Source organism: Brassica napus, chromosome C4 (assembly GCF_020379485.1).
Source record: "Brassica napus cultivar Da-Ae chromosome C4, Da-Ae, whole genome shotgun sequence".
NCBI lineage: Eukaryota > Viridiplantae > Streptophyta > Magnoliopsida > Brassicales > Brassicaceae > Brassica > Brassica napus.
In genome coordinates, this window is record NC_063447.1 from 10,447,741 (window position 1) to 10,466,185 (window position 18,445).

The 18,445-nt window shown below is 35.8% G+C and overlaps 1 protein-coding gene and 1 long non-coding RNA gene across 5 annotated transcripts; one reads left to right on the forward strand and one right to left on the reverse strand.

Moving 5' to 3' along the window:
- Nucleotides 1-1,435: 1,435 nt before the first annotated feature.
- LOC106396181 (ABC transporter C family member 2) lies at nt 1,436-10,274 on the reverse strand. Of its 3 annotated transcripts, none has more exons than XM_013836505.3 (26): nt 10,046-10,274; nt 9,214-9,599; nt 8,954-9,132; nt 8,839-8,878; nt 8,527-8,689; nt 8,249-8,363; nt 8,089-8,169; nt 7,886-7,910; nt 7,601-7,657; nt 7,403-7,468; nt 7,082-7,156; nt 6,890-6,997; nt 6,673-6,807; nt 6,435-6,541; nt 6,252-6,345; nt 5,891-6,058; nt 5,666-5,806; nt 5,386-5,586; nt 5,165-5,263; nt 4,932-5,084; nt 4,441-4,838; nt 4,164-4,344; nt 3,770-4,093; nt 2,817-3,695; nt 1,858-2,527; nt 1,436-1,777 (listed from the first exon to the last, which is right to left on the reverse strand). In XM_013836505.3, the coding sequence occupies exons 2-26, from the start codon at nt 9,544-9,546 to the stop codon at nt 1,680-1,682; spliced, it is 4,890 nt and encodes a 1,629-aa protein (XP_013691959.2). In that variant the 5' UTR covers nt 9,547-9,599; nt 10,046-10,274; the 3' UTR covers nt 1,436-1,679. The 3 variants fall into 3 exon arrangements, with proteins under 3 accessions (XP_013691959.2, XP_013691960.2, XP_048609505.1); XM_013836506.3 differs by lacking the exon at nt 10,046-10,274 and adding an exon at nt 9,667-9,982; XM_048753548.1 differs by lacking the exon at nt 10,046-10,274 and adding an exon at nt 9,919-9,941.
- Nucleotides 10,275-12,354: 2,080 nt separating this feature from the next.
- On the forward strand, nt 12,355-17,671 carry LOC106392767. 2 transcript variants are annotated; one of them, XR_002657446.2, is made up of 3 exons: nt 15,977-16,238; nt 16,577-17,412; nt 17,505-17,671. It is a non-coding gene; the product is annotated as an uncharacterized LOC106392767 (long non-coding RNA). The 2 variants fall into 2 exon arrangements; XR_002657445.2 differs by having other exon boundaries at nt 12,355-17,412.
- Nucleotides 17,672-18,445: the final 774 nt, after the last annotated feature.

Here is an 18,445-nt window from a genome sequence, read left to right on the forward strand (position 1 = left end):
TTGACAAGTAAATAAATTTATGGTAACATTTTACCGTCTCTACTCGTTCACATTAACACATTGCAAGCGTGTTCTTGCCAGAAGACAAGCCACACACAAACAAACTAGAATAGCATAAATTTCTTCAAAATTTTTTCAACAGTTCTGGTTTGGTCCTTGTTATGTAATTACATGAGTTGATAGAACCATATGTGGTTATTTTGTGTGACAAAGACTGTCAAAGAGCGATACTCTAATAAACTCTTCACCAATCGATACCGAGTTGCTTGGAGACAAAATAGATTATCAAGATACGTAATTACTGGTGCCGATGCATTGACATAGCTTTCCACCTGTATCTTAGCCTCCGCTTCTGTAATAAACCAACGAGAGAGAAAGAGAGATGTATCAAAACATATTGAACTCTCAGTTAACTGAAGTAGAAACTCCTATATACTAAATCAAATCTTTAAACCATATTGAGTCTACTGCAGAAGCCAAGAGCAATTTAAAAGATATTTCTCTAACTATTATTGTGTGATTTGTCTCAACAAGAGTATAAGAATGCATTACGAGAATATGAATCGAGTGCATTGGACTAACCGTCCTCATTGAGCATCTTTTAAGTACGTGGGTTCTTGTGGAAGAGCGTACATCCCTAAAGCAACAGCTTTCCGTATAGCCCATCCATGGTGAGGACTGAGGAGCAAACACTTGAGCATAAGACTTGGAGGCTGGATCCTTTAAAGAGTTATCACCTCTGCTGGCTCTGCAAATAATATCCATACACACATTTAATATTTCTCTGTCTCAGCCAAATAAAAAGAAAAACTACAACAATGCACCAACTTTCAGTTACTTTAATAATCCTGTTGAAATCATCAGCATATATAAACTGGCTCATGTGATCCAAATAACATTTGGAATTTGTAACTTTCAGGGGGCAAGAAGATAAACAAAACACTTGCTGAGAAGCTATAATCTGTTGAAAGAGAACTCTGACCATGTCAAGACCACGCTTTACCCTCAAAAGGTTTCTAGTATGACTACCAGCTTTCCTTGCACAGTTTGTCTCAATATCTTGTTTATGAAAAATGGTTTATTTCAAGAACCAAACCTTGAATTTTCATAATAACCCAACCTGCTAAGTGTAGTAAACTTGAGAAGAGGCTAGAGGAATAGCTTATTCCATTGGCTGAGATAGAAAATTTCAGCAATAAAAAGAAGAGTAGGACTCTAAGCATCTATTGTTACTTGTTAGCTAACAAGCCGTGAGAAAGCAAAATACTTAAACTCGGTCGAGGCTAGTAAGAGATCAACCTCAAATCAAGCCTTGAGAGAGTTTTAGCTTCTTGATGTTTCTTTCTTTCTTGGGGCTGCTACAGTGATTTAGATGAACGCCTGTAGAGAAACTCATGTTTACAACTTTGTCCAGCTTTCAAAATTGCATCACAAATGTATCATCAAATCTAAAAGGGTATATTATTCTGCTTTTGAACTTTTCAGAATCCCCATTTACGAGTCAAAGGATACTAACTTCTCTAATGATTCAAAGACGAAATGAAGAACACAGCAAAGTTAAATTTTCTTTGCAGAACAAATTTAAGTTTCAAGGCATCCAAGAGTAACAATTTTGGTTAAGGTAAGAACATGTTTCTTCAACTTGATGATGATGATTCCTAGCTTGACCTGAAACTTATCTACATCTCGATATTGTCCCAGTCAAACGAATTTCCTTCCAAATTATAGCCTGGTTGTTGCATTCTGTTCCTCGCCAATCTGCTCATCACCGCAAGCCCTGAAAACAAGAGTTCCAGATAAGAGCAAGAATTGACTATAGAATCATATCTTCAGGTAAGCATTTTGTAGATTATTTACCTTCTACCATTCTATAGAGTGATGACAACCAACCGTCTCTAGAGATATTATGTTCCTCAAGCGACTCTGCAATCTCCTTGTCATGTTTCCCCTCCAGAACATTGCGCAAAGTCACAACCGCATCTTTCGTTCTCTTCAAAATACTCCCATCATCTTCTATCTCAAGGATCTGAAGATCGTTGTGCGATGATGTAAGACTCACACCTAGCGCAAACTGAGCAGCTGCAGCCCAACGACTAGAAGCTAGCCATTTCCTTTGTCCTTGTAATGGTTGTTGCGAGTCATCACCATCTCTCTCACGCTTGTTCTCAAGTACTAAACTACGCAAGTACTCTGCATTTGCAGCTCCTGTGCTTTGAACCATCTTAGAGAACGAGCTTCTTTCATTTGATAGAAGGTTCTCCGGTGTACTGAACTCTTGAACTCTTCCGGAATCAAGGACGAGGATTTTGTCACAGTCGATGATGGTGTTGAGACGGTGAGCGATGATGAGCATGGTGCATGACTTGAACTCCTCACGGATAGTCTTCTGAATGAGAGCATCAGTCCTAACATCAACAGCAGCGGTGGCTTCATCAAGGACGAGTATCTTGGATCTCCGCAGCAATGCACGTGAGAGACTCAACAACTGCCTCTGTCCCACACTGAAGTTCTCTCCTGCCTCAGAGACCTGAATCAGAACACAACAACAAAGATTCAAGATCAATAATCACCACTTAAAAAAGATAACAAATAAAACCCACACATGGGTTGTGGTCTAGTGGTAAGCGGAAGTTGGAAAAATAATTAATCCGGACACTAAACATGTGTGACCACATGGATATGGGGCCATGCTTTGGCCTCATTTGAATATCCGGACTACATCTCCCCGAGATTAGTCTGGATCTTTCCATAGGTCCGGGATATCTCAAGTTAATATAAACAAAATAATCTCAAGCTACATGTGGTTAGTTGGGTACCTCAGCATCAAGACCAAGAGGATTTCTCCGGATGGTATCCTTCAAATGAGCCCTCTCCAGAGATTCCCACAGATCAGCATCATTGTGTTCACCAAACGGATCAAGATTAAACCTCACAGTTCCCGAGAAAAGAACCGGTGACTGTGGAATGATCCCAAGCACTTTACGCAAGTCCATAAGTCCAAACTTGCCAATGTCACATTCATCGATTAATATCCTTCCTTTCTCCAGCTCCACGATTCTAAACAAAGCGTTCAACAAGCTTGACTTCCCAGCTCCCGTCCTCCCAACAATCCCAACCTTATCCGTTGGATGAATAAAGAAAGAAACCCCATGAAGCACAGGTGGTAACTGAGGCCTGTAACGTAGAACAGCATCCTCAAACTTTATGCTTCCAGCTGATGGCCATCCGGGAGGTGGACGGTTGCTCTCAATAACAAGCGGAGCCTCTGATGGTATCTCTATATAGTTACCAACACGCTCCACTGCGTTCAGACTGTTCTCAGCCAAACTCGCGAGTCTCAGAACACCTGTTAGCAAGCTAGTAATGTTTAACGCGTAGCTGAGTAGCAAACCCATTGTAGATGCAAACGCCTGTTGGTTCTCAGCTTTCCCGTTCTGCATGACGGCGAAGGATGCTGTCAGCCAAATCATAAGACCACCGAGTGTCTCTAAACGGATCCCGAGCCAACGGTTGGCACTCATGTTGACAAGAGTGAATCTGATGTTGTTATCCATTGATCTTCCGTTAATCTCAGCCATCCGATCATATGCTTTGTAGGCACGGATGGTTGATAAGCCATTCAACGCCTCTCCAAACTGTGCATAAACGGGAGATCTTGTGATTGAGTCCATACGCTTAACCTCACGAGCTGTGTTCTGCAATAAGAAAATTGGTTAACACACAACACGATGAGCACGTTTTTGCGAACAGTTGAGCGTAGATACATTACCTGGTAATAGAGATAGGCTCCATAAAACAAGACCAAGAGGGGCATGATGGCCCATAAGGACAAAGTGCTGACAATGCCAATCAAGACAACAGTTGAAAGAAGCTGTGAGACTTGACCCATGAACATGTTTACAAAGACGGCAACAGTTCGATCAATATCACCGAGATCTTTTGCGAACCGGTTGATTATCCGTCCTAAGGGATTGGTATGGAAGAAGGACATTGGGGCCCTTAGTATGGAATGAAGCATGTTGTCGTGTAACCTCTTAGCTGCATAAAGACTTGACATAATCAACCAATATGAATTGGTCAATGTCACCAAAACCTGAAAGCAACAAAGAAACAGACTCAGCACAAGATGTTATGTTGTAAATAGTATACCATCAAGCACATACCTGTCCAAATGAGAGAAGTGCATAGATGAGATTGTAGAAAATGGGTCCATGACTCTTTGGAGTTCCTGCATCAGTCCATTCACTCAACCACGTGCTGCTGGTAACCCGGAATACTTCCGTCAAGACGTAGCATAAAAGGAGCATCATCACTACCCATGCCCCTCCAAGTGCATCTTGGTACCTGAGAGAACATGGTAAGACACCGCACAAGTCATTTTCATATCCTACCAAGGTGCAGTTCAGCCAATAGACATAAAGAATATGGTGTTCAAGTTACCTCTTCAGGACTCTCCAGCTCACTACTCCAGTTTCACGCTCTTCTTGCTTGATGAGAACAGATTTTCCTCGTTTACTTTCTTCTTTGGGTTTCTTATCGTCAGTGCCAATATTCATCTGAAGAGTATTTGTGGTTCCGTTCGTTAATGGTGCTACGGCCGTTTGAACTGCCTCAGCTTCTCCATTTTCTTCTGAATATTCTTCCACCTTCCCTGCATTTTCCATTAACCTCTGAAACAAAGGGCCGTTATTGGATAGCTCTTCATATGTTCCTTCCTCTTTCACCGTGCCTTCATGGACAAGTATGATTCTGTCCACTTGCGATAGGAAATGGAGCTGGTTTGTAACGAGAACTCTCGTTTTGTTCCCCAATTCTCTTTTTATACATTTCTCAAAAACCTGAAACGGATTATTTTTTTTTTATAAATCAGATTGACAGTATAGAAAGGACCAGTCTTATATAAAAAAAAGAACCAACGAGTTGTTTGTTACCTGTTGACCAACATGAGCATCAAGGGCACTTAACGGGTCATCAAAGATGAATACGTCTGAGTTTGAGTAAACGGCCCTAGCCATTGACACCCTCTGCTTCTGTCCTCCACTGATGTTAACACCTCTTTCTCCAATCTCAGTGAGATCACCACCCTATCAAGCAACACAAAGAGGTTGAACAAACTTAAAAATACAAGAGCTAGGCAAGACAAATCCTTGTTATCAAAACTTACCGGCAGTAACTCTAGGTCATGCTTGAGCGCAGTCACATCAAGGACCCTTTCATATCTTTCACGGTCAAAAGGAGAACCAAACAATATATTGTCGCGTACCTAGAATTTTTAATAAGAAACCTTAAAATCAAAAACTTAAGAAACAATCCACTAAGCGTATGAAGTACGGGACGCATTATGTATAGCACCAATTATAAAAGTAAAAGAAAAGAAGAGCATACAGTTGCATTAAAGATCCATGAAACTTGTGGAACATAAGCAACTGATCCTCTGAGAGTAACCATTGCATCAGATGTTGCAGGAAGTTCCCCAAGGATAGCAGATATCAGGGAGGTCTTTCCTTCTCCTGTACTACCAACCACAGCAACTAGGCTCCCAAGAGGTACGTCCAAGTTTATATTTGACAACGTCGGCCTATCCCCCTGCAGATGTATATGGTTAGCTCGAGTTTTCTACTTCTGATGGACATAATAGACATGGTATAGAATACACAAGCGGCACCTTAGCATCCCAAGAGAAAAATCCATTTCTTATTGAGATGGCTGGCTGTCCAGGTTCAATGGGTGGATTTGGTAAGAGAATTCTCTCTTCTGTCGCTAAGACCTCCTCTAAACGTTTTAAGGATACATTAGCATTCACCACCTACAAGTAAACACTAGTCAGCATTGTCATCGGTAAATAAATAAAGAAAAACACGGCTGTACACAAAAATATTCAAGAAATTACCTGAGTTATAATGTTCGGAAGCATGAATAGAGGGAAACGAAGTACAGCAAAGAGAGAGAGCGATGTAAACGCTCTTGCAGGAGTCAGGTCTCCTCCAAGCAATGTGAACACACCAAATGAAACAATAGTCACGAGAACAGGAATGCTGTTCAGTATGAACATATTCAACTGCAAAAAAAAAGGCAAGAGTCAGAAACAAACAACCATAAAGAGGAAATATATAAACAATCCAAAACAATTTGAAGAAAGCACAACATGATCATTAGTCACATATCATTTACTTGGATTTTTCCTTTACAGAAACATAATGTACATTATAAAGACGCAATAAAAAGAAAGGTAGTACAATGCTGAATCATACCGCTCCCAGGAGCTGTGATTTCCGGAACCAAGATAGTTCATCATCACGTACAGTTTGGACCTTGGACTGAAAACTGTTTTCCCATGCATAACACCTGTAGCATTTTTGGTTTGGTAAAAATTGCCTAAAAATTTGTAACACCATGCATCAACAACAACAAAAATTGGTTTTAGTGTGTCTTACTTTACTGTATCCATTGCAGCTAAAACCTCATTCATAAGACCAATTCGCTTGTCAGTACGCTGAAGACCTTCCTTAGTCAGATTCTGCATTTTGCTTATAATAATAGTCTGTTTCAAGAAAACAGAGAACTAGTTCAGGAGGGAGATGGAGAATTATTAACGTTTAGGAGTAAAAGTGATCAAGTAAACAGTGGATAGCAAAATAACATAAAGATGAGGAAACATGAAGGTAGACTGACCTGTAAAGGGAACATAAGGACCAACAACAAAGCACCAATGAGCGAGGCAACGCCCAATTGCTGGTAGAGGAGAATCAGTGCTACAATGATTCGAAATGGAGCCGACCACATGGTATGAAGTGATTGGCAAATTTGCTGCAAACGGGAGGGAAAAACAATTAGCACAAAGTACACATGGTCAATTAGATACATAATACTGATGGGGCACGCTACGCACCTGAAGAGATTCAGCATCAGTGGTCATTAAGTTAGTTATCTTTCCCGTTTGAAACTTTCTACGACCTTCATTGGTCAACCTCAACGATTTGCGAAATACAGCAGCAATCTAAGAAGGCAAAAAAAGAACACATATGGCTAGAGAAGAAGGCCATGGTATCAGACTGAAAGTGAAGTGTAACTATTAATTTACCAAAGCAGATCTTAGTCGGTAACCAACACGCATGACATTCTGGAAGTACTGAGCTTCGCATAGCACCCCCAGTACCTGGAAAATGTATTCATCAACAAAGTTAGAAACCATCCAAGACACAAACATTGAGAACTCAAGACAGCCCAGCCGCATTGAGAACTCAAGACAGCCCAGCCCGCATTCTTATTAATATCAGCTTAGAGGATATTAGACCCAGTATACAGAGTAGAACATGTGTCAGTTTCACAAGCTGGGGGGTTCTACTATGGACCATGAATTAGCTAAATCCATGGAAAGAGAGAGAAGGATTTCAGTTCATACCACTCCAACAAAGATGGAGAACGCATAGATGTAACCCATATAAGCTGGCTCATCTTGTTGCATTGACTGCAGATAGTTTGACAAACAAGTGAGATTAGAGAAGAGATCGACCGTGATCCATTTAAATGATATTATGTCAACTAGGTTAAGATAGATTGCAAACTAGTACAAAAAAAAAAACATGGGAAAAGAAGAAACCTTTAAGAGTTGATTCAGTAATAGAGGCCCCACAAATTGTGAGCAATCATTCCCAATCTGTGAAGTGCAATGAATTAGTTGGATAAAAATTGAGTATGCACTGCTTCTTTCTATTTGTCACATTAAGTAAATTTTAAGAACATCCTGAGGCATCATTCAAGACTAATCTAACATGACGTGGCACCAGTGACCATTGTACTTTAACCATGTCATAAGAACAGAAGAGAGGAAAGACTCTGGAAGAGCGAATCAAAGAGAAGACGTGAAAGAGATAGGAGAATGTACCTTCCAAAATCCTCCCCACCAAAACCTTCAAAATGCAAAGGAGAAGAAAAGAAAGATTTACATCAGACATGTAGTGATAAGGCAATTTAGGAGCCAGCAAAAGCATATCTAACCAATATGCGACTCTCAGTGGTAACAGTTATCTCCTATCTAACCATAGTTGAAAGGAATGAAAACAGACCAGGGAACGGTGAGAATATTACCTTCCTCCCAGACTACTGTTTAATGCTCTGAGCAACCACGGTTTAGGCTTTTGTAGTTCCTTATCCCAGGATTGCTGGAAGCTACAAAAGGATACATAAAACATCAACAACCATTTCACTCGCATACATTTTTAGGAGATTTAATCAGTTTTCGAAGTACCTCGTGAACAGCGTTTCAGTCTGATCCCAAGTGTCCAGATGCCACACATCCGTCTCTGTGAGAGGCCTTTTAGATCCCAGAGTCATCAACGGATTAATCCATGAGAAGAAGATCTCTGTGGCATTTCAACAATTGTTTAAGAATAGAGCGTGCATAACGCTACCGTATGGTAAATGGTTAGTCACTACTCAATAAGCATAGCATAGACTACACAATGCCTTACAATCACAATCCAGTAGTATTCACAGAACTGAAACAAGGCCAAAGAGGTGACTTACTGTCAAAGATGTTTGCGTGCCTTTCTGGACATATTTGTTGTCCCTCAGAAAGCTCTTCATACTCATGATCATGATCATCCACAGTTTCACTCCCCACTGGCATGTAGCCAGGGTAAGGATCCAAATTGGGAAGATGCACAAACAATAAAATTCCAAACAGAACCTGAATAAAACCAAAACTCACCATCTTAAGTTGTTATAAGAGATTAAAAAAATTGTATCCGAGTGTGATTTAGACATAACAACAAATATTTATAAAATTGATATTCTTTTAGGATTTTAAACTCTAGAAAGGAGTCTAAGTGAGCTCACCTGAACTGCCACCTCGCTGATGTAGAGATACAATACATAACTGCAATGAAAACAAAGCTTGAGAAAAAAGAATAATCACTTGCATAAAACCATATAACACTAAAAACCTCCTAACCTGGTATAGAACTCCTTGACTGAGAGAACAAGATTTAGCAGGACCATATCCCCCACAAGAGCATATATGACAGCAAACCTAACATACCAACGGAGTTCATGGATGTAAATTTTAGTTTCCATACAAATCATGATCATCACAGAGCCCCAAGTCAAAGCTTCAACCCCCAAACCAAACGCCTGCCAAATAAACCACAAAAAACATCAGTATCTTTCAGGTAAAACATAAAGAAGACGTTTAAAAACAGCAAAGATCACCACCTCATAAGGAGGAAGCCCATCTCCATCCAAATCCAAAACAGAAACCCCCATGATCAATCTAAACAACGGCTCAGCAGTACCATAAGCCGCCAACAGAGCCAGCAAATAGCTATACAGTTTCGACCTCATGCAGAACCTCTCCACTTTGTGGTCCTTCATGGTGCGCCATATACGGTACAGACACAGAACCAAGAGAACCACATGAGAGATAACAAGGACAAAAGAGTCAGTAGCGCAGGGGGTGTAAGCGCCAAACGCATTATCAACTTGTCTCGTCCAAACACCATAAGGCGCCGGCTTGCAGTACCACTCCAACGCCTCCTCAAACCCCATTTTTTTCTCCCCTCTTCCTCAGATACAGAGCATCAACAACAGCTTTCTCGAACCTGTAAAGAGATTCAAGAAGAAAGTTAAAAGCTTTTTTTTAGTTTTCGATTATAAAACCAATCATACATGTACGTTTCTAGCATTCAATGAAAAGCAGCAAATGGTCCCCCCGGGCTGATAAATGAGTAGAAAACATCCGCGCGTAAAAAGGAGGGAACTTTTGCATGTAATCAATTTCAGTGGACGCTGGATAATCATTTCAAAATGATACAACAGTTACAAAAGCAAAAACAGAGGAAGCTCCACGCGGCAAAAACGAATCCATATTATTATTTCTAACGCAGACAAGGATGAAGACGAGATCTTGTGAGAACATACGGATATTAATTCACGAGGAAACTCAAAACTATTATGTAGAGTTAATCCCACTTTGTCGTGGGGGGGGGGGGGGGGGGGGAACAGAGGAGGAGAACAGAGAGAGATGAAAAGATGAAAGCTTTAATACCTGGAGATTTGGCTAATCACGAGGAAACGAAAAAGGGATCTTATGTACTCACTCGTATGGCTTTGGGAGAAAGTGGGTTCTCTCTTTTTTGATGGAAGGAGAATATCTGAGAGACAGAGAGAAGAGTGATACGTCACCGCTTACGATGCCAAAGATGCAAAATATATGGACGAAAGGGAAGATCTCTCTTTCTCTCTCTCTCCCCTTTTTTCTAACTGGAAATAAGAGCATTATTATTGGGGTTAGCGGGGTTCTTAGCGGAATTTAACCAGTCTCTTAATTTTTAAAGAATCGGTTCTTAAAATTCTTATTTAAAAATCGAGTTTTAGTTTTTTTAAATTAAAAGTTAAGATACGGATTCTTATATTCCGTTAAGAACTCCAACCTAAGAACCCTCAATAATCATGATCTAAAGCTTTTTAACAAACAAAAAAACATTTGATACTATTTTTTACTTAATTTTATGTTATCATATTCTCTGAGAACGTTTTCTATGAATACTATATTTCAAAAGTAGTATATGTTGACAGTATATGGCTCCTTTTATATCAGTTTTGATTTTCTATATCTGAGTATAAATAATGCATATATAAACTACTAACAACTGTAATCCAAATCAATAATGTAACCAAAAATATAACCTATGGTTTAGATAAAATATTATATTATATGAGATTTTAGGAGCTATAAATACTTTTATAAATATTAACAAAAAGATAATTACTGGAGTTAAATGTTTATTCGGCTAATGTTCCGAACATGTTACCTTTTAAAATATTATTTATTAAATTTTGAAATTGTATATCTAATCTATTAATTTAGAGTTCTATTTTTATCTACCATCAACAAATCATAATATGACCACTTAAACAATTAGTTATTATGACATATTTGATTATTTACATTAATAATAAATTAACTATAAATTTTATTTTATTTTTTTAATTATAACAAAATCTTTTGAGAAAGAATCTAATAAAATCTAACTTAAATTTAAATATTTTTTATAAAATAACATATTAATTAATTTTTTTAATTAGTAATATAATATGTTATAAGTCGATGTTAGCTAAAATTTTATTATAAAATAAGAAAATAAAATTATATTTTTTTATTTTTATAAATTCTATAACTATATTCTTTATTAATATAAAAATAAAAGTGTTATACGAATTAAATATGACAAAATTATATTAAATAGGTAAACTGAGAAAACAAATTAAAAAATTGTTTCATTTAAATAAATTATCACTCATCATAAAATGGATTAAAATTTGTAAACTATATAATATTTTTATACAAATTTTTTTTATTAACATAGATTAAACTTTTATATCTACAACTATATATTATATTTTTATTTATTTTGAAACTCTCAACAATATATTGTTCAAAATGTTTATATATAAAAATATAATAGTATATAATAACATTTAGTTCATATACTATTTAAAAATATATGTTATTAGAAAACTATGAAATTTTAATAATTCATTTGAAATATTAATGACATAAAAAATTTAATTATATTTTTTATTTTAATTATAACCAAATATGTTGAAAAAAATTAGAAAATATTACCAAAAATTAAAATATTTTTTTATAAAATAATGTATTAATTTAGTACCAACACCAAATTCAAAATTCATGTAATCTTCCAAACTTAAAAATAATAGTATAATTTTCAAAGTTTTCTTGACAAAATATAAAATTTTGAAAATAAATATTCAAACTCAAAATGATAATATTTCAAATTTTACAAAAGATAAAATCATAGATAATAAAGAATAACTTTTTGAAATGCACCACGAAAAAAAACTATATATGATGTAAAAATTAAAGAAATCTAATATTTTTTTAAAAATTATTAAAAAAAAACTTAATATCATAGCATCCAAAAATATCCTATATCAATAATATTTACTAAAATATTATGATAGATGCTATTATGTATAAAATTTACTAAAATAATATGGTTATATGATTTAAACAAAACAATGTTTTTACTTATAAATCCCGTAAAATACTAAAATAATATATGTTAAAGTATATTTTTAAAGACAACAAGTAAATATAAATTATCTTAAACATATTCCTTTTCTATAATATAAATAAATAAAATTTAAAAATGTATTATAGTAAAATATATAAATTAAACAAATAACATATTTTGAATGAGGTTATCTATTTGATTATTTCATATTGTTATTTTATTGTACCTAACTTAAAAATAAATTATTAAGTAATAAAAATTAATAACTAAGTAAAATGTATTAAGCAAATCACTATATATTAATACTACCGAATAAAAAATTAAAAAAATATCATAGAGTTACATAATATATAATACTAAAATGAAAATTATATATTTAAAACATTTGTAATAATATCAAATACATTTATAAAATAAAAATATATGCACATATGTGCGGGATATAATCTAGTTTTTCATTAAGAGAAAGGATAGTGGAAGTGAAAAATCTTGTTTCATTATTATTTCATTAGGATTTGGAAATAAAAAATAATTTTGCAGAAAGAATGAAAGAAAGAAAAAAACCCAATTTGTTTACGAGAAACCACTATAAATCAATTAATCTTGATTATAATTCTCCATTAAAAAAAAAAAGACCCATATGAAATATCAGTAGTAACCAAGTTGCTTTGGGCTAGTGGTATAGGAGCTCCAGCTAGAGTGTCCGCCCCTGGGTTCGAGCTTTGGCCACTGCGGAATTTACATGTGGGCTGTAGCATCCGAGACCGAAGACCGTTACACGGTGAGCCACATGGTGACGCCTTGGCAGCGTCCATGCTCACTTCGGTCTCTAGTCTGCACCACCTCGGCGGGGCCAGGATATTCGGTTAGCAAAAAAAAAAAAAAAAATATCAGTAGTAACTCATGTCACGTGATCGATGAAAATATTTCATTCAATTAGAAAAATAATGCTGTTCACGTGCAGTGAAAATAACCAATGCCTTTTTGTGTGTTTCTCAATTTATCCACGTCTATTTATAAATAAATCCTCAATCCTGAATACATTGGTTTTCCCGTGGCCGGTCTTGGAACAAAGACAAAGATTGAACTCTATTTTTTTTTACATAAGAGGTTGTTTTTGGCATGTTCTTTTTTGTTTCTATAAATTTTAATGTTATAATAATACTGACACTTCTTAAAAGCCACAAAGCCTCGCGTCTGTCTTCTCCCTCCGGGGGTTGGACATGTACGTGGTGGGTACATCTCGGCATGTGGTGGGTGAGAGAACTGAGAAGTCGCAGGGGTGTTTTAATCATTTAGCGATCTGTAGGAGTACAACTTCTCAAAAAGAAATGTAATTTTATCACAGCTAGGACATCCATTTTTTTTTGTTCAACGACATCCAAATTTATATAAAAATAAAAATATGTATGTTTATCTGACTAAAAGGGCAACACACATGAAAAAATATATATACATCGAAAACTACATTCCATCTAAAAACGTGGTGGATATATCTAAGGATTTGGTTGATAATCCACTTCCGAAGCAAAGTTTATCCGATCTCTATGTAATAGTTTGTAAGATATTAATAAAAGAAAAAAGAGTTTGAAAATGTAACAATGGTTCACTAAGAGCTTTATAAACCACTAAAAATAAAGAGATTTTGATCAACATCATAGGTATGAAGGAGAGATTTTTAAGACATTTTCTAAGGTCACAATCCACAGTGATATATGACGCATAATTGTATTTATAAACTTGTAAAAATTTCAAACACATCCCTTATATATTAATGCGCAAATCGTCTAACTAATTAAATAATGACATGTGGAAAATTTGACAAAACAGTAAATAAATAAAAACAATTAAAAAGAAAAAATAGCAAAAGCAAAACAAGTTAAAATTTTCAAATTACTAACTTTTTATAACCTCCTTCACAAAGACAAAATATCCATTACTGTAAAAGTTCTGTTCATAAGTTTTACGTTACGTTAACTGTTAGACGTTTAACGTAACCAACACTACAAGCTGGAAGAATGAAGATTCTCAATCCATGGTGTTCAAAGAAAAAAAAAGATTCTCAATCCAAAAAATATAAGAAAAACGAAGAATACAACCGCAACATCAAAAGGCAAAACACAATCTGTCACAATGATAAATGATTTTAATTACACTACCAATGATGAACATCATTAAAATAAAATAAAAATAGTTTGAGATAATAAAAACACAAGAAAAAAATAGGAAAGAAAGATGCAAGAAACATGTTTCAGAGTTACGTGTCAATTTACATAGTTACTAGATAAAATAAAAATAAAAAATTTACTTCACCTCGCCGTCCATTATTCTTTCAGCACCTCCACGATCACCATTTAGTTTTTAGTCATATATTCTATTATTTATAAGATTATTCCATTACTCCACAGTTCAAAAGATCTCTCTTTTGTTTTCATCTTTCTTCTTCATTTTTCATTTTGTGCTCGAGTGTAGCAAAAAAAATCTATGCAAATGTCTTGCCTATATATTCATATTTATTTGTTTCTTTCTCAGTTTAACAATTTTAGTGCTCTCTAATTCTTTCTACATGATTCAGGTTGAGAGGTTGAAGATGGTAGTTCTCCTATTTCAAAAACTTAATTCCTTCAAAGAAGAAGAAAAAGAAAATTCAAAACGTTGTCAGCAACTTAGGTAACAGTAAGTATGTCTTAATTTACTATATACAAATTGATTATTTACAGATCTTTGTTTTTTTTATAACAGAACATATTCAACTATTTTCAGTAAAAAAAAACATATTCAACTATTTTTTCAAATATGTTTATGAATCTATTATATACAAGTTGACTATTTTATACATGTTTTCTTTCTTATCATTGAAGTTCAGGTTGTTGATGACTGTAGAGGAAAAGGAAAACGATGGAGAAGAATCTTAAAACGCAAGTTCAAACAAAATATTCAGAAATGTATTTTTTACTTGGCCTTTTATATTTGTCATGTCAAAAGTAACCGAGTTGGTAAAAGAACTGGCTTAGTCTTAGTGTCTTTTCCCGTTTGCTTATATTAGATTTTTTTGTGACTATTTATTCCGTGATGGAAAATAAAAGTTTCATTATAAAACATACGAACACAGAACACAAGGTAGTGACATTACAGAGCACCAATGTTCTCAAGGCCGAGCACAACTCCGACGCCGATGATGTGTCCTACGTTGCCGGCGAGCATCTACCGGCTTCTTTGGAGATCACAGAAATCGATTCTGTTTGGGCTAGATAAGGTTGTCGAGGAATGCACCTCAAAGAGTAAGGCCCATCAGGCACTTTAGTGCTATTACTCTTTGAAGAAAACAAAATTGTGAATTAGCCCAAATATTATATTTCGTTCAAAAATTAACTAACCCATGTTATGGATATATACTATATGTGAAGCCACTTCCACAAACCATATTTGAACTGTTCGGTAAAGATCATAGTCGGAACTTGTTGAGAATAGCACGCATATTAAACTCGAAAAAGCAAGAAATTAGAGAGTACACTTGACTGAGACAAACTTTTGTATCAATGATGTCAACAATAAGTTATAAACCTCTAGACATGTACTTATAAGCCTCAAATCACAGTTTTCTATTTCGACCAAAAATGAGTTTCCTAATCGAATAGAGTACTATATCGTGGGAGTCTCCTACCTTGACTTTTTACTATTTTACTAGTATGTCGAAATTTAATTCTCAGCAAGTGTAAGAGAGCTACTCGGGTTGTTCGTTTCTTCATTCAAATGATCCATTCGAATGGAAATAGACTTTTTGTTCGTTTAGACACAAAAAGTACAACTCATTCGGATGGTTCATTTGAATGATTTTCGAAAAATTAGGTTTAATTTCAAAAACCAGTTGAATGAACCGAATCGAATTATTTGGCTGGAACTGGTTCAGTCAAAATGCTTAAAAGTATATATTACCCCTCATAAACTTCTGAAGTAACAAACCTAATTATCCAAGTCTCACTCTCGTATCTCTCTCACCTCTCTCAATGCCGTCAATCTCCACATCTCGTATCTCTCTCGCCATGAAAGCCGCTGGAGCTTGAGCTCTCTCCGCCTCTCTCTCTCTACCTCTCCGCCTCTCTCTCTCAGCCTCTATCTCTCCGCCTCTCTCTCTCAGCCTCTACCTCTCCGCCTTTCTCTCTCACCGCATCTCTCTCTCGCTACATCTCTCTCTCTCGAGTATCTCTCTAAGTCTCTCTCGATTTTTTGTTTTTCTTCTGTTTGAAGTTCCTCTGTTCATTGATGGGTTTGATTGTTCTCTGATTTATGAATGATGAATGATGGGTTTGTTTGTTCTCTGACATTGATTCTTCTGTGAATTATGAATGATGGGTTTGATTGTTCTCTGACATTGATTGTTCTTTTGTGAATATCTTTATCTCACTAGTAGAATCTCATAGCTTGTGAATTATGAATGATGGGTTTGATTGTTCTTCTGTGAATTATGAAAAATGGGTTTGATTGCTCTATGACATTGTCTCTCTCTTCAACTTGCTCATAAACCATATGACAAGAAGCTACTGATCTTCAAGAGTATTCTAACGCAAAGCTTGAGAAGGTTACTCGTGGAGCATTGAGAAGTTTAGTGGTGCTCTGTCCCTTAAGTGGTGCTCACTGATTTTTTGATTCAGCACTGTTTGAAGCTTCCTTGCTAGTTTGATAGTACACTTTTAAAGATGTGGTGTATTGGTTTCTCAAACAGATGAATATAAAACTGTGCTTAGCTGTCCTTTAAGATGTTTATTTTGTTTTGGCTACCGTCTTTTCCCTTCAAGTTTGGTAGTCATGATTGGTTTGTCTTGAATTTTAATTCTTGCTACGACCAGTTTGGTCTTGAATTTTATATTGAAATAAAGCGTTAAAAAAAGTTGTGCTTAGCTCTCGTTTGTCTTGTTTAAGCTTGTCTAGTTTCTTAAACTATTCCACTGACCATTGGAACTTTATTCTCTTGTAGATACTTGTTGCAATGACCTCTGTCCCTGGTACTGATATAAGTACATTTTTAACTGAATGCTTCTCTTAGTTTAGTTAGGTTCTCCTATTAAATATTTGTATATCCAAAGTCTCTTGCATGGACTGATGAACAAACCCGGTTCTATCTACAACTGAGAATTAGCTGAAAGGAAATGACAGAAAGCAAAATATCAATGAAGCTGGGAGACAGTCCATCATTGACAAATTCTATGAAGCTTATGGGGAAAGACATCCTTGGAAAAAATTTGGGATCAAACACACTACTTGCAAGACTCAGTATACTAAATACAAGCGGCTGATTCACAAGAGAACTGGCCTTGGCTATGATCCATTTGGGTTCATAGACATGTCAGATGACTGGTGGAATGAACTTTTTAAGGTACAATCAGCTTCTCTGTTATGTCCGGTTATGATCCATTTGTTTGTGTGTATACTATTTTCTGAATGTTAACTCTTGTATTGGTTTTTCAGGTATACAATTGTCAGTTGGATGGAGATGACAAATGGAGAAACGAACAGCCCCACTATCATCTTTTTATTCAAGTTCAGCTTAACCTTTTGAGTGTGTTGTCGAGGGACTTCTCCAAATTTGTATTACAAAATTAACATTTTATGAAAAAAAAAACACTTATGGTCAATCCTGAGATTTTGACTCATAGATATTTAGAAAAAAAAATTAAAAAGTAAACAATTTGAGAGTTGAGCCATTTGCACGGAAAATAATAACTAAGTTAGTAATTTGCAAATATGGAAAAGACTTTGCTAGTCCTATGAATGTTTGAAAGAGAGAAACAATAAAGAATAACCGATGTGTTTCTTCTATTACTTTACAATTTACTTTAAACTTCATCTCTGTTGAGAGAAAGAGAAAGAGACAACGAAGAGATAAAAGAGCAAACTTTGGTTAATAAATATCTAATTAAATGATCCGTTTGAAGCTCTGACTTGAGGCAAGAGATACAAGCTGTGATTCATGGTGGAGCGGTGATGAACGGAAGATAGGCTCAGGCGCATCGGCAGTACACCACCAGAGGATTACAGATACTATGCTGGAGGTGGCCAACTATACAAAGTTCTAGAAACCAGAGTTAGTGGCGGCGATGGTTCGCGTGAAGGAGTAATTGGGCTGCTGTAACCGGCGGTGGACAATGAACAAGGAGTCGATTGAGGCGAGCAAGATTGGAGCAAGTCAACTCTGGAAGGTTCTCATCTTCGTCTTTCTTTTGTGGCTTTTGTGAAACCGAGTCTTCTGATACGATGTCATGCATGTGTGTGATTGGAGTGAAGAATTTTATTTTTAACCATAAAAACAATACTCAACGAATGAGTGAACCAAGTTGAGTTCGTGTGCTCGCCAACAGAGCTAAAGAAATCTATGTCTTGTAGTTCAGTAGATTCCATTTGATGATTCT